Consider the following 15,155-nt stretch of genomic DNA (forward strand, 5'->3'; position numbering starts at 1 on the left):
TTTTTAATCCATCGAAACGTAACAAAGCCTTCAGTTCCACAGCTAAAAGCTCTTCAGTGACGTTTTCCCTAACTCACCCCCCCAAACAGGATGCTTCTGTGCCTCTAGGTTTATTTCAACAAATACTGGATTTCTACAGACCCCACGAACTGTCTGCTCCACAGTTGGTGGCAACGAAATGTTTGAGAAAGACACGGAAATGTCGGAGGTGGGAGACTTCTCCAAGGTCACTCACTCCTCACGGAGGTGGGTTCGGGCCCAGCCATCCCAGCGGCCGTGCCATCCCTAAGCGTTCTCAGCATCTCGGCAACCAAACAAGATCCAAAGTTGGAAAGGTGCACAGACCTTCTCCTCACATCACTTACCCTGTGCTAGCAGGGGCCTGAGGACGTATTAACGACCTGGACGCCTTCAGGGCGGCCGAGACTCTTCTGCAGAAAACAACCAAACTGGTGGCAGCCATTTTCTCGCGTAACTAAGCGAACCGCATTTCCGCCAACAGTGATGTCACTTCCGGTGTTTAACGCCAACCGGATAATCAGAACAGGAATTGGCTTTGCCCTCACTCAACATGGCCACCTTCCGGCTTCGCCCTCGTTGGGAAATTGGCTCTCACGGCTCCCGTTACTCTTCCCGGCTCTTCTCTTGCCAGTAGTAGCCATGGCGGCCATGAGCTTAGTGCAGCGGGCTTCGGTCTCTGCAGTAGCCGCTCTGTCCGGTCGCCGCCTTGGCCCTCGACTTGGATTCGGGGGCTTCCTCACCCGTTACTTTCCGAAAACTGTCGGTGGGTACTGGCTTTGGGAGAAAACGCGATCAGGGGACGCGGGAGGAGAGATGGAGGACTCTTCCCGGGTGACCTTGGTTGAATCCGAAGGGAACCTGGAGAAATAGAGGACTTGGGGCTTGAGAGTCGGAGCATGGTCTGTGTGAGGAGACTGAGGATTTTCCTGAAGTAATCAGATCGATTTTGTTTAAGTAATTAATTAAAATTTGTGAGACACTTTGTCATTCACCTAGCCTGTTGGTGCTGATTTGCAGATGAAGTGAGGTTAGGAGGGCAAAGAGCTGAGACCCATGTGTCTCAGGCACCAGATTCTGCGTTCCACCTGCGCTAGGTTTTAATCTCACAAGGTGGGAAGTCATGTTGTTGAGGAGCCCGCTGATGCTAAGTAGTAATATATGGGCAGGTGGAGAGACTCGGGGTTAACTCATCTGCTAGGCACAGTGCCTTCATGATACTTTTAGGTGTCCACGAAAATGCTTTAATTTAAATTTCTTCTCAAATCAGAAAGAAAAGGACTATAATGTTAATGCATATGTGATGGTGAATCCAGCCTGGATTGTATTCATTTTATGTGAACGCAATCATAAAATAATTATTTTTAATATCTTCTTAGAGAGGAAGGGACTTATGAAGAAAAAAATTCCTAGGTTCTAGGAAAGTCAGTGTAGTCGTGGGAGGATTATTTGGAGCCTCTTGGAGACTGCGAGTTGAATTCTAGGGAGTGAATAATCATAATAGCAAAGCATCAAATGCTTTGTATTTAGTCTATTTTATTCCCTCTTGGTTCTGCCAAGTGAGTACAATGTTATCCCCATTTTGCAAATGAGGAAACTGACTTATCACAGAAAATAATGCACTACTGTATTATGTTGAATAATAATAATGGCAGCTAACATTTATTGAACACATATTATGTGTCGGGCACCATTCTAAGATATTAAAGGTATTCATTTAATCCTCTTGATCAAAAATATACTGTAAGTGGTTTGTCCTATGCAATACAAGTAGATACAGAGGAAGTGAAATTTAAGGCCAAAAAAATTCTTCTCCAACTTAAAAATATTTTTTTCTGATTACTGCTCTTCTCCCAATTTCATTGAGTTCTGTCACTTCACATGATGAGGCACTATATATCCCTATATATATCCCTTGCTGGAAAAATGATGGAAAGGACCAGTGGTATTCAACAAATTTCCAGCAGGAATTTGAACCTGTTGCAAAACTACGTGTGCTTACATTCCTTGATAAAATTCCTCTGTAAGCCATTTCTGATTCCAAATATCCTTTTCAAATACCCCTTCCACTCCATAGCATTTAGTCATGCCTACCTGGAGTTAAATTGAGGTAAAATTTCACCCCTAGATCCTATTTATACACTACTCCCCATTCTTGGTGTTCTGGAAGGATCCTTGCAGGTAATCTACACCCTTTCTGCTGGGAGCAGGAAAGGATATAATAGCTGTAGTGAGTGTTACTGTGTTTCAGCCGTGTACCTGCTCTCAATGGTATTTTACATGTGAAACCTAATCTGTCATTGTGAAGTGAAAGGTTGTAATCTGTTTCATATTATTGTTTACATCTTCCTCTACTAGAATGTAAGATCCAGCAAAGTAGGGAACCTTGTCTGGTTTTGTTTCCTCTGGAGCTAGACTGCCTAGGTTTAAATCCTGGCTCCAGAGTTTACTAACTCTGAACAGCTTGGGTCATCACATCTGGGAAGCTAAGTGAAAGGCACTTAATTGCTCTGAATGTGCATTTCTTCATCTTTAAAAATGAGGATTTTTTTTAGAGCATTTTATTACAAGTGTCAACTTGTAATAAAATTTTCTGTCGACAGGGAAATAAAATAAAACTAATCTCTTTCCCATTGACAAGTATTTTTAACCATCAAATGTGTTTCTGCATAATTTTGCATCTTTCTAGAAATGTCAGTTTGAAATGAACTTGTCTCTTACCATAAGAACTGTTTAAAAAAAAAGTGGGGGTGATACTCTTAACTTACCTCAAAGGTAGTGATAAAGATTGAGTGGGAAAAATATATAGCACCAAGCATTACCTTCTACAGGGCCCTGTGGCCACACATTTCTTAAACATCTGGTACTGTCATGTTATCATCAATCACTCTCAGTGAAAACCTTTGTCAGAAAATAAGCAAATAAAAGTATTCTGTTTAATTAAAGTATTTATCAAATGTCAAACACCAAGGGATTCTAGAAATGAGCTTAAGTTCTCCCCTCAGCTGCAGAGAACTTTTATGTTGAAGGCCGATGTGCATATAATTATGGCTTTAAAACCTGAGAAGAGTATTAAAATGGTTTTATAAACAAGGTAGTGTGGATTTAATTCAGACATGGATGATGAAGTGTGATAACTGGATTCTAGGAATAGTTTTAATATGTGCAATTGGCAGAAAAGTAAAGGATGTGTTTTCTGATATATCTGAATATGGGGCTCTTGGGATAGGCAGGTGTTGAGAGGAAAAAAAAAGGGAAAGTTAAAGGCTAAAAAAAGGGAAGTTAGAACCAAATTAGGGGAGGGACTGAATACAAAGCCAAAGTATCTTAACAATTTTGTAGGTAGCCGAGAGTATTTTAGAGGAGCAGCATCAGTAGTATGTTTTAGGAAGATGCTTCTGAATGTTGGATGGCTTATCAGGGATGTTGATTACTTAAGCCAGTGAGGTGAAGAGGGCATGGAGAGAAATGGAAGGTTTGAATTTTAGAATCAAGAGGCCTTGACAACTGATGAATGAGGCACAGGAAGGTGACTGAGATTTTTAGCCTGGGTAATTTAGTTGGTGGTGCCATTAACTGGAAACAGTCTTAGCATGAGGGAAAGAAAATGAACAATTTTTGGTGTTGTCTTGGAGACACAAAAAAATCTTGTATTGTCTTATTTGATCCTCACAAGTATCACCGTTGTCCAAAACAACTTTCCTGAAGTTATTTGCATTAAAAAAAATTGGTTATTGAAACCTCAGTTCCACGTGAAATTAGTGAATATCTAATTGAGACATTCCAGGCTTTAGAGAGTGGAGGAAAATGCCTGTTTTTGTGGCAGAAGGATCTTAGTTCCAGAAATCCTAGCAGTCACCTGGTTATAAGCAGTGTTCACTCTAATAATTTTAGATTGCAAGCAGACGGCCCTACTACAACAACAAATCATGAGGGCTCAGAATATTTGAAAAGAGTTTAGTGTTATGAAATACTCTTTAGGACAGTTAATAGCATAACAGTTATCTAGCACATTTAATGACATGAATACTTGTGGTTTAGCAATAGGGTAATTATATGTAAAGAAAGCAAGAAGTTCACATTACTGTTTAATATTGCTAGAATGCAGCCAGCTCAAGCTTTTTTCCATAGTTTTTTTGTTTGTTTCAGTTACCATATCAGTACTGTCATTTGTAATCAGTTGTGCCTAAAACCCCACATAGAGTTTAATCCTTTTGTGTTTCTGTGTGTGGGGGGGGGGGGATGTGTGTGTGTGTGTGTGTCTGTGGCTGTGTGTCTGTCCACCTGATTGAAAGGGAAAGTTAGGAGTATACTGTCCTTTCTGAGAAGATTTAGTTTCAGGAGCTAAAGAAAGATCCCCTACCAACATTTAATTTACTTAAGAAATGTAAATTCAACAATATGGAGCTCCTACCATGTGGCAGACACTAAAAGGCACTGGAGATACAGTACTGAATAATTCAGCTTAGTGCTTATTGTTCCAAAGGAAATAACCAAATGATATTAAGGAGAAAAAGTAGGGGAACAGCTTTGGATAGAGTAGTCAGAGAAGACTTCTTTGAGGAGGTGACATTGGATCTTACCTCTGACGGATGGGATGAGAAGGTAGCCATTCAAAGAGCCTGAGGGAAAGCTTCCAGGCAAAGAGGAAACTAAGTGCAAAAACCTGAAAACAGGAAAGAGTTCTTGGTGTTGGAAGGAAACCATTGAGATTGATCAGTAGGAAAGGTATGTCTTTTTATTCTAAGAGAAGCCATCTATTCAGATTCTTTGAAGGAAAGGACCTTAGAAATCTTCTGAGAGAGCCCTTTGGCAGGTTACTGCATTAAGTAATCAGCACCTTTTGGGTATAATCAATCAACAAATTACCCACTACAAATTTCATCTAATTTGCTACTTCTCTCAGCTTATACCTCCCCAAGTCCACCAACCTGTCTAAAGAGGGACTTTACTTCTGAGCCTGTTCTTTTCTCACACTGCATCCTGTTTCTTTCCTTTGTTGTCCTTATAGATTTGTAATTATGTCCTCTATTTTTTTCTCTATACCTATATCCCTCTTATACTGTAGACCTAGCATTAGACCTGTGCATAGTAGGCACTTAAATATTTTTTGAATTAATGAGTGATTTACAGTGTTACCAGCCCATTTTTTTTTCATCCGGTCTACAAAAATTTCTATAGTATCTTTCAAATAATTTGCTGAAATTCATACTTACCTTGTCAGATTCTCTTGTTATTTTAGAAGGCTTAGTAGTATGATTTATACTTAGTAAACTCAAGCTTCTAATTCTCTTGTGAATTAACCTTCTAAATTTATTGCAAGGTGCTGCAGATGATATCAGAATTTAAAAGACAGTTCCTGCCTTCGAGACACATATTTCAGTGGGGGCAGTGAAAGCAAGTATACACATCAGTAGAATACACAGCAGTGCATGCCACAACTACTAGAGCCCGTGCTCCGCAACAAGAGAAGCCACTGCAATGAGAAGCCCGCACACCACAACAAAGAGTGGCCCCCACTTGCCATAACTAGAGAAAGCCCATGCACAGCAACGAAGACCAAACACAGGCAAAAATAAATACATACATACATTTATTTTAAAAAATTAAAAAATATATTTATAGATGTATAACTGAATCACTTTGCTGTACATCAGAAACTAACACAGCGTTGTAAATTATACCTCAATTAAAAAGAAAAAAGAAATGGCTTACAAAGGGATTTTATCAAGATATATTGAGTGTTTTCTTTTGAACAAGTCCAAATTCCTGCTAGAGAGATGTTGAATAAATATCTTTCCATTTATTTTGCATCAAGTCCCTAATGTATATTGCCTCATCACATGAGGCAATTTAAATTAATGTCTTTTGCAGCATTAGCAAATATTTGTTGCAGAGGTAAGCAGAGATAAGTAGCCCACCAAGAGCATCTGATCTACCTGCCTGCTACAGAAACAAATTCAAATGATCATTTAGCTCTTTATTCAGTAAATATCAATATCTTGAATATTAATGAATAAAAATGATGAAAATATTGATGAATGTGTTGAATAAAAATGAAGAGAGCTATAGTTTAGAACAGTACCTCAATCTCTGTTTAAAGATGTCATAGTCTGCCCTGCCTTTAGTACTCAAAGAAGCGTGTATTTTTTATCTTAATCACATATATATTTTTTTTTTGTCAGAGAAGCAGTGCTTTATCATAATTCATGTTAAACATTTATAGTCTGACTTTTATCTGAAAATATAACAATATATCCATTTAAACCTTGTATATAACAGGGTAATTTAATATTTCCAGCTCCTGTGCGACACAGTGGAGACCATGGGAAAAGGCTATTTATCATCAAGCCTTCTGGATTCTATGACAGACGTTTTTTGAAATTAATGGTGAGTTAAAACTTTTGTTGAACTGAACTCTTTACATATAAATGGGAAATTTTCTTTTTCTATGTGGAAAATATCTTTCATTTTATAAAAGATTTTATTTTATAAATTCATATTCCTTTTCTCAAAAAATATCGAGATTGGGTAGTAAGGTCTGGTTTATTACTGAATTTATTTTTAAATTAGTGAACCTTTCCTTGTTCAAAAAAAGAACTCATGCATACTGGAGGTAAAAACTGAACCATTCCTTTCTTCTCAAGATTACAGGGTTTTGAAATATCATCTGTGTTCCCTACCTCCACCCCCCCAAATGTATAAATTATAAAACTGAAAATGGATTCATTTGGGGATAATTATTTGTATTACTAAAATATTCTTTAAATTACCAAAGAACTCATTGAAGGACTTCTTTAAATATGTAACTCCATTATTTTGGAATATGATTTTTTTATTTCTTTGTGGTTTAGGAACATTGATTTCAGAGAGCGAAGCAGGGTATTGATCATATGTTTGTATCTCAAGACTCTGTAAGGAGAAGTAGAGACTCAGAAGGTGGAAGATTGTCTGGACTCTGCCTCTGTTCCTGGAGCTGTGACCCACTGGCTGCCCTGTAGACCTTCCCTTGCCTGCCCGTTGTGCTTAGTGCCCTTATCCATCCCCAGGGCTGAGCTCCCGCTTTTCTTGTGATGACCAAATCAAACTCTAGAAATCGCCCTCATCTTCTTACATTTTCATTCTTAATATAAAAATTTCTTTTATTACTTTGCTTTAACCAAAAAATGAGAACTCACTTAAATATATATTGCATTATACTTGTACAATTAGTCTTTAATTTTTTCTTTCATTTTTGGTGCTAAATATAGGCATCTAATAGCTAGAGCAAAAGAAAATTACAGAAATAAATAATTTTATACCGCATCTCCAATTTGGCAAGTTTATTTTATAAAAAATATAAGGAAATCATGTAATGAGGACAGTTTGAGTGTGAGGAAAGAGAGTTAGGAAATGCTTATATGAAAACTTTTTTTTTTTTTTTTTTAACCTTAACAGAGATTCTACATTTTGTTGACTGGAATTCCAGTAGCAATTGGCATAACTCTGGTGAATGTATTCATTGGTAAGTATCTCCCCCACCGACTAAATTTGTAAATTTTTAAAACCTGTGTACACTAATATAAGAAACAAATTGTGGATATTATAAGGAAAAGTTCTTTAAATAATAAAATGAACATAAGCATGAGAATTTATTTTAAAATAACCAAATCTTAATCTGCAGTAGCACACAATGGTTCTTTTTTTTAACTTTTTGTTTTCTCCAAAAACTTTAAGGTCACTGACTCTATAGGCCACATAAAAGGCTTGTGTTCTTCCTCTTTCTCATTTCCCAAAACAAGCTTTGAGAAGTCTGAATAAGGAAAATAGAAAGAAATAGAGGTGGAAGAGAGGCTGAAGGATGGAAGAATTTTTTTTATCCATCCTGGAACATATAAAATTATAATCTTCCAAAAAAGAATGGATTTGTGAATGACAGTAAATATTAGGTGTTCCTGGGAAATTCTGCTCAAATTACTTCTAATATCTTGAATCCTGAATGTTTTGTCTAGGAGGTTTAGGGAAAACCAGAGGAATAATATGTCTTTTATCATATCTTGTTACACTATATAAGAACAAAATGAGAACTGTCGTATAATGCCTATATACAATGCCTTACGCATAGAAGACCTCTAAAAAATATCTAATGAATGATTTTCCACCAGATTGAAGTAAATTTAGAATATTAGATATCTTCATTGCTACAAAACAAAAGGTTCTTTAAAACCACAAGAGGTTGGTTTCTTACTTAAATAGTGAGGAATTAACATTATAGACTCTGGATACTGAAGTTGAACATCACTTGTTTTCTCTTATTAGGTGAAGCTGAGTTAGCAGAAATTCCAGAAGGCTATATCCCAGAACACTGGGAATATTTCAAGGTTGGTATAGGTCACTGAAAGTTATTTTTGGTTAAGTGTCTTGTCAATGTACAGGTTAATATCTTATTAGCAATTGTATAGTTTTATATTCAATTTTTTATATCAAGTAAATGATACATTTTGTGCACACTTTTTATAAGCAACTTGTTTTGGTAATTTTCTGCATTGTTTTATTACCTTAAGCTTTATGGTTTTTTAAAGACTGACTCCATACTGTGTTCTCAACCTAGTAGAGTAACAGTCAGAATTTATCCTGTGTTTTACACCATAGGAAAAATTGTACTGATACTAATGCTAGCTGTCATTTATTGAACACTATGGGCACTATGATAAGTATTTTGCAAATATTATCTCATTCCATGTAAATGGTACTGTTATTATACCCACTGTAGAGACGACGAAGCTGAGGCTTAAAAGGTTAAGTGACCTGTCGAAGGGATAGGATCAGCCTTTGAACCCAGGCAGTCTTGACTCCAGAGCCTGAACTGTTAATTAGTCATTTAACATACTGCCCTAGCTAATAAAACCCAAAATTAATTTGTTACTTGTCTTTACAAGTGTTGTAGTGAGATGGCCTTGATTACAGTATATCTTGTCATGTTTTATTGTCTGAATGAATTATATTTTAGAAAAGAAATACTTCATTATTAAATCTTAAGGTAAGCCATATAATTAGTTTATCTTTGCTGACTGGTGGAAAGAGCTCCATTTTGGGATCCCTGGATTTAGCTCCGAAATTTGGCACTTAAGATCCTCAGAACGCAGTGTGATGGGAAAGAGCAGAGGTTTTGGAGTCAGACAGACCTGGCCTGAATCCATACGCTGCCACCTGGTATAGTTACAGCCTTGTGGAGTTTGCTCATCTGTGAATGAGGACAAAGGTCATATCTGCTGAACAGATTAAAATTATTTAAAGTATATGTAAAGACATTGATACATAAGAGTGTTATTGGTTTACCTGACTTGGTCATTTTAGGAGAATAGTAAACTGGAAAAGCAAAGTACTTTTTAGACACTAATTTTAAACACATTTTCTCTTGTAGCATCCTATATCAAGATGGATTGCCCGAACTTTTTTTGATAGTCCTGAAAAGAATTATGAAAGAACAATGGCTATCCTTCAAGTTGAAGCTGAGAAAGCTGAATTACGGTAAAAAAGAGTGGGTGGGGGGGAGTGCAAGGAAGCAAATCCTTTCCTACAGTTGCAAACCATAGGAAGAAATTTAATAAAAACCATTTCAACACTGTAGGATGCTCTGTGTAAAAAGGTGAAGATGGAGAAAGAATTAGCCTGTTTAGAGTGGAGATTATGATTGGAGACTAGGAGGCTATTAGGAGATAATATCTGTCAGATTAAAAGGAATTCTTTTTTGAAATGTCCTGACTCTTTTAAGTGCAAGGTAGCCTTCTCCTTCCCCTTCCACCCCGCAATTTCCTTTCCTCTACACCCAGTGTCATCCTTTTTTTTTTTTTTTTTTAATAAATTTATTTATTTATTTAATTTATTTATTGGCTGCATTGGGTCTTCGTTGCTGCACACGGGCTTTCTCTAGTTGCTGCGAGTGGGGGCTACTCTTCATTGTGGTGTGCTGGCTCCTCATTGTAGTGGCTTCTTGTTGCGGAGCATGGGCTCTAGGCACACAGGCTCAATAGTTGTGGCTCACGGGCTCAGTAGTTGAGGTGCATGGGCTTAGTTGCTCCGTGGCATGTGGAATCTTCCCAGAGCAGGACTCGAACCTGTGTCCCCTGCATTGGCAGGTGGATTCTTCAACCACTGCGCGACCTAGGAAGTCCACCCAGTGGATTTCTCATTTAATGCATTTTATGCATTAAAAATATATATTTTATATGTCATTTACAAAATATATTAACACAAATGGAATCCTGTTATCAACACTCTTCTGTGCCTTGTTCTTCATTTCACGTAAATATACAGTCATCCCTTGGCATCTGGGGAGGATTGGTTCCAGGATCTCCAACAGATACCAAAATCCGAGGATGCTCAAGTTCATATATAAAATGGCGTAGAATACTTGGCCCTCCAGGGATAGGGAGGGCCAACTGTATCTTGATCTTTCTGTAATAGCATATACTTCATTCTTTTTAATGGCTGCGCTAGATGGATGTGCCTTAATTTTTTAACCAGTAAGGGACCTATTGTTGGTACTTAGGCTCTTTCCAAGCTTTTTGATATTATACATTGTGCTGTGGTGAATATCCTCATATATTTCTGCATATTTATTCAGTGTATCTGGAATATAAATTCCTAGCAGTAGAACTGATAAACCAAATGTTATGCTTTAAATATTAGATAGCTATTGTCAAACTCTTCTTTAAAAAGTTGTACCAGTTGTCACCAATACATAATTCTGTTTCTCCATACCTTTCCCAGTAAAGGAATTTATCAAACCTAAACAATTTTGCTGATAAGATAGTTAAAAAATGTTATCTCATTTCAATTTTGCATTTTTTGGCAAAGTTAAATATTTTTTTGTATAGCTATTGGTTGTTTATATTTCTTTTTCATAAATTGTCCATTTTTCTACTAATTTATGCATTAATTAAAATAGCCGCTTTTGTTTTTCTTGCAGATATGTTTTCCTAGCTTGTCATTTGTCTTCTGACATGTAGAATTTTTTGCAACGTAATGTTTTTATGTTTCAGATAACAAAAGTATAGTAGTAGCTAATATGTTTTTGAACACTTACTATGTACTGATGCTTTAATTACTTTTGATATATTTACTCATTTAATTATTGTCAGGTTTGTTAGTCTTTTTCTTTAGCTTCTGGAATTTTGTGTCATGTATAGGTCTCGGATAGTAATAAAATAAGTAAATATACAAGCCCCCAATTTTTTTTTAAATGTTCATTCGTATTTCTTTTTGCTACTTTTAAATACGATCTTACCTGAGATTGATTTTGGCATTTGGAGTGAGGTTTACATACAGTCAAATGTACCCATTAAGTTCAGTGGGTTTTGACAATATATATAACTGTAACCACCACAATCAAGATTATTTCGATTACACAGTGAGTCTCTTTCCTGTACCTTCAGTAAATCCCCATCCCTTACTCTTGGCCCTAGACTACCATTGATTTGCTTTCCGTTCATTTTGCTTTAATTTTGCAGTTTACAAAAATTGCTATGATATTGAAAACTATTTAAATGATTAAATGAACATGTGATTGGGTTGTTTTGTAGATATGTAATTACATGTATATGTAGTTGCCATGTAGAACTGTCATTAATTATTTAAAAGGACGGAACAGCATTATGCCTCACTTAGTTAACTTTGGACATTTTTGAACTTCAGAGATAATACCTTTGATAAGACATCAGATTCCAAAATTTCTTAGACATATAGAGATCCTAAACAATTTCAAAACAAAACAAAGTAAAAACAAAAACAGGACCCTGACTTTTACCCCTAAAAGAGATATGCCAGTGTGAGCATGGAATGGGGAGTACTTACAGTTTTTAAAAAATATATGTTTAGGTATTTGGAAAACTGAAGCTTAAGGTACAAAATAGAAAGGGACTGTCTTCCATAACTGATTCCTTCAGAGACAACTATTATTTTTGGACCTCCAGAATTTTTAATACTCTGTATGTGTGTACATATACACAGTCACAAATGATTTTTTCTATTTTTTAATGAAATGGAAGGACATCCCTCCCTGTTGGCGCAGTGGTTAAGAATCTGTCTGGCAATGCAGGGGACGTGTTTGAGCCCTGGTCCAGGAAAATCCAACATGCCATGGAGCAACAAAGCCCATGCGCCACAACTCCTAAGCCTGTGCTCTAGAGCCCAAGAGCCACAACTACTAAAGCCCGTGCACCTAGAGCCTGTGCTGTGCAACAAGAGAAGCCACCACACTAAGAAGCCCACACACCACAATGAAGAGTAGCCCCCACTTGCCATAACTAGAGAAATCCCATGCACAGCAAAAAGACCCAATGCAGCCAATAATAATAATAATAATAATAAATACATAAATAAATACACCTTTTTAAAAAAAAAAGAAGAAATGGGAAGATGCTACACAGACTCATTTTATACCTTGCTTTTATTTTAACCTAACGGTGTATCTGTCCTCTCCTTCCATGTCACTATATGTAGCTTTCCCTCATTCTTTTTAACAGGTGGATAGGTTGTCCATTATATGGGTGAACCATAATTTATTTAACCAGTACCCTGTGATGAATATTTTAATTACTTGCATTTTGGATAATTACATTCTAAAGAGTAGAAAAGAAGAAAAGATATATAATCCTAAAAAAAAAAATTCTCTTATATACACTATCACAAAGGTATATTATCTGTCATAGATAGAGTTGGTAAGCTGGTTAAGGTTAATAAAGTGAATAGCTGTGACAAATTTCTAGTCATATAAAAAGTTAGCATGTAGCCTATAAAAATGGAAAGTAAAAGGCTTGTTTATTCCAGGAATGTGTCGTAGTTTGTGCAAAGGCTTTGCTGTGGAGGAAGGAAAGTATTTTTCTAGAATAGAGATTATTCAGTTTGTGAAGAAGGATGAGGACAAATAAGTAGATCTTAGAGTTGGAGAATGTTTTTCTTAATCCTGGTTTTTCTTTTTTCTTTACAAATATTGATTGTCCAATGTTAACTGGGCTCACTGTGGTGCTGGTGGCTCACAGTAAGATACCATCCCCGCTCTCAAGAGGCTCTCTGTCCTAATGGTGATGGGCAGCCAGTATAGACAGGGGATGTGAGCTCCTCCAGGAAGGCTTGTTCCTCTTTTAATGTCTAGCAGTTGGCACAGTATGTGGTCATAGTAGTAGGCATTCTGTAAATGACTCTCCTGGCATTTAAAAGGCAAGAAGACAGGAAATGCATTACCACTCTTCAAGTGAAAGTGATCTGTCCAAAGAACAGGGACAGGAGGAGAGAATTGATTATCAATTCAAGTGATGGTTGGGAGATTAAAAACAATATTTGTTGGCTAACTACATAAGCAAGATAATAAAAGTCAAAATAAGTCCCAAATTTTGCTTATGGGTATATATCAGATATACGTATACACATGGATCTGTGGAGGGACATTATATTTATATAAAAGCAAGACTCTCAAGTGGTTGTTCTTTATGCAAAGATTTCACTAAGTTTGTAATTGGAAATGCTGTAATCACAGTATCACTGTTTTGTTTGTTACAGGCTAAAGGAGTTGGAAGTACGAGGTTTAATGCGTGCAAGAGGCGATGGTTCCTGGTATCATTATCCGACCATTGATAAGGCACTTATTGATCATTCTCCGAAAGCAGCTCCTGACAACTAATCTTTTGCTTCTCTAAATACAAAGTATATTCTCTTTAGGCAAAAATAAATTACTAAATATATTCTGTATTTTTTTCTGTGTGATGAAGAAAAGATCCTATTCATTGCTCTATTTCTAAACATTGGTTCAGATTAAGACTTTTTTGTGTGTGATTTCAGGTTTTTTTCCAGCTTTATTGAGGTGTAATTCACAAAATTGTAAGATATTTAAAGTGTATATCATGATGATTTGATAAGCTATACTTCGTGAAAGGCAGATTAAGGCTTTTGGTTTGGGGCTTTCAGTTTCCTCTTTTAAGAAGGTTGAAATATAATTTTTAAAAATTCAGAGAAATAGGAATTTGTGAACTCCTAAAGGTGTAGCTTTGAAAGATTAATGTTTTATTTGTCTGATAAATGGAAGTTAAAGAAGTCTATGTTAAGTATCAGGAAATATGTAGTTTATATACATGTGAGTATTGTAGATACCTGGATTATTCAAGGGCAACTCAGAATTTTAAATTATACAAATATTGAACCAATTATATAAAACATTAACACCTTAATAAACAATTTTTCAGTGAACAGATCTCAAAGTTTAATGTTTTCATGTTTTTTTAGCCATAAATTGTTCTTTTTAAAGTGTATACACACACATGTTCATTTTTCTTAGATGTAATATCTAAGATTCCTTAGAGTCCTTTTTTGTAAACACTGGAGAACTTCCACAAGGTAAAATGATTACTGTAAAGATTATGAAATGGGCAAAAACTAAAATAATGGCTGTAATTTATTAAGCATTTACTGTCAGCTGAGCACTGCATTGAATAACTGCATTTATTCACATTATTTTCAAAACGACCTTATGAGGTACTATTACTTTCTGCATTTTACAGAAGAGAAATTGAGGCTAAGAAATTTTAAACATGTACTCAGTATTCACAGAAATAAACATTTATGCACCAAATTCCAAAATGAACTTTTAGCTTCAAAAAGTCATTATTTTCAGCAAATACCTATTGAATGCCCTTGTGCCCTAAGGGCCCGAAATGTCCTTTATAATCCAGCCAACATCCTTTGGGGTGGTTGCATTTTCTTATTTTCCCAGAAGAGGGCAGCCTCACCCAGCTACTTCCAGATTTTATTCTGAGGATTCCCACTGCAGTCGAATTACCACCTCATAATTCTGCAAAAGTATTTGAGAGAAGGACATGCTGTCCCTGAGCCCCTGCTTGCATGAACCATTCTGTTTTGTAGAAGGGGAAGGAGAACAGAAGCCGATAGGTCTTGTCAGTGGTTGTCGTAAATGATGCTACACATATGTACATTTACATTCAGTATTTTTAGACTTCACACTTTATTTTTCAACACCAGTAGGTTTTTTTCTCCTTTCTATTATTATATACAAAATTTTCACATAGAAAATAGGAAAGTGTTACAAGAAATACTGATAATCCCACCACCCATAAATAAATCTGAGAAATTTCCTTTAATCCTTT

At 36.2% G+C, this 15,155-nt stretch overlaps 2 protein-coding genes across 5 annotated transcripts in view; one reads left to right on the forward strand and one right to left on the reverse strand.

Moving 5' to 3' along the window:
- MRPL47 (mitochondrial ribosomal protein L47) overlaps positions 1-520 on the reverse strand; it is a 36,611-nt gene extending 36,091 nt beyond the window's left edge. Inside the window, exon 1 of one of the 3 annotated variants that reach the window (XM_057738862.1) lies at positions 366-488. In XM_057738862.1, the coding sequence (XP_057594845.1) occupies positions 366-463 (98 nt within the window). In that variant the 5' untranslated portion in view covers positions 464-488. Of the gene's footprint in view, positions 1-365 lie in introns of all 3 variants that reach the window. The other 2 variants (XM_057738861.1, XM_057738863.1) reach the window with 2 other exon arrangements.
- Positions 521-637: 117 nt separating this feature from the next.
- NDUFB5 (NADH:ubiquinone oxidoreductase subunit B5) lies at positions 638-14,243 on the forward strand. 2 transcript variants are annotated; one of them, XM_057739097.1, is made up of 6 exons: positions 638-784; positions 6,320-6,408; positions 7,456-7,522; positions 8,317-8,378; positions 9,422-9,528; positions 13,558-13,786. In XM_057739097.1, the coding sequence occupies exons 1-6, from the start codon at positions 661-663 to the stop codon at positions 13,676-13,678; spliced, it is 570 nt and encodes a 189-aa protein (XP_057595080.1). In that variant the 5' UTR covers positions 638-660; the 3' UTR covers positions 13,679-13,786. The 2 variants fall into 2 exon arrangements, with proteins under 2 accessions (XP_057595080.1, XP_057595081.1); XM_057739098.1 differs by lacking the exon at positions 9,422-9,528 and having other exon boundaries at positions 651-784; positions 13,558-14,243.
- The last annotated feature ends 912 nt before the right edge of the window (positions 14,244-15,155 follow it).

The sequence above is a fragment of the Hippopotamus amphibius genome, chromosome 6 (genome assembly GCF_030028045.1).
Source record: "Hippopotamus amphibius kiboko isolate mHipAmp2 chromosome 6, mHipAmp2.hap2, whole genome shotgun sequence".
NCBI lineage: Eukaryota > Metazoa > Chordata > Mammalia > Artiodactyla > Hippopotamidae > Hippopotamus > Hippopotamus amphibius.

Bases quoted from the DNA above. Each gene is read 5' to 3' on its own strand.
- NDUFB5 (XM_057739097.1), top strand. From the start codon at position 661: ATGGCGGCCATGAGCTTAGTGCAGCGGGCTTCGGTCTCTGCAGTAGCC. The intron at 785-6,319 runs GTGGGTACTGGC...TAATATTTCCAG, and splicing joins TTACTTTCCGAAAACTGTCG to CTCCTGTGCGACACAGTGGA. The intron at 6,409-7,455 runs GTGAGTTAAAAC...TAACCTTAACAG, and splicing joins GACGTTTTTTGAAATTAATG to AGATTCTACATTTTGTTGAC.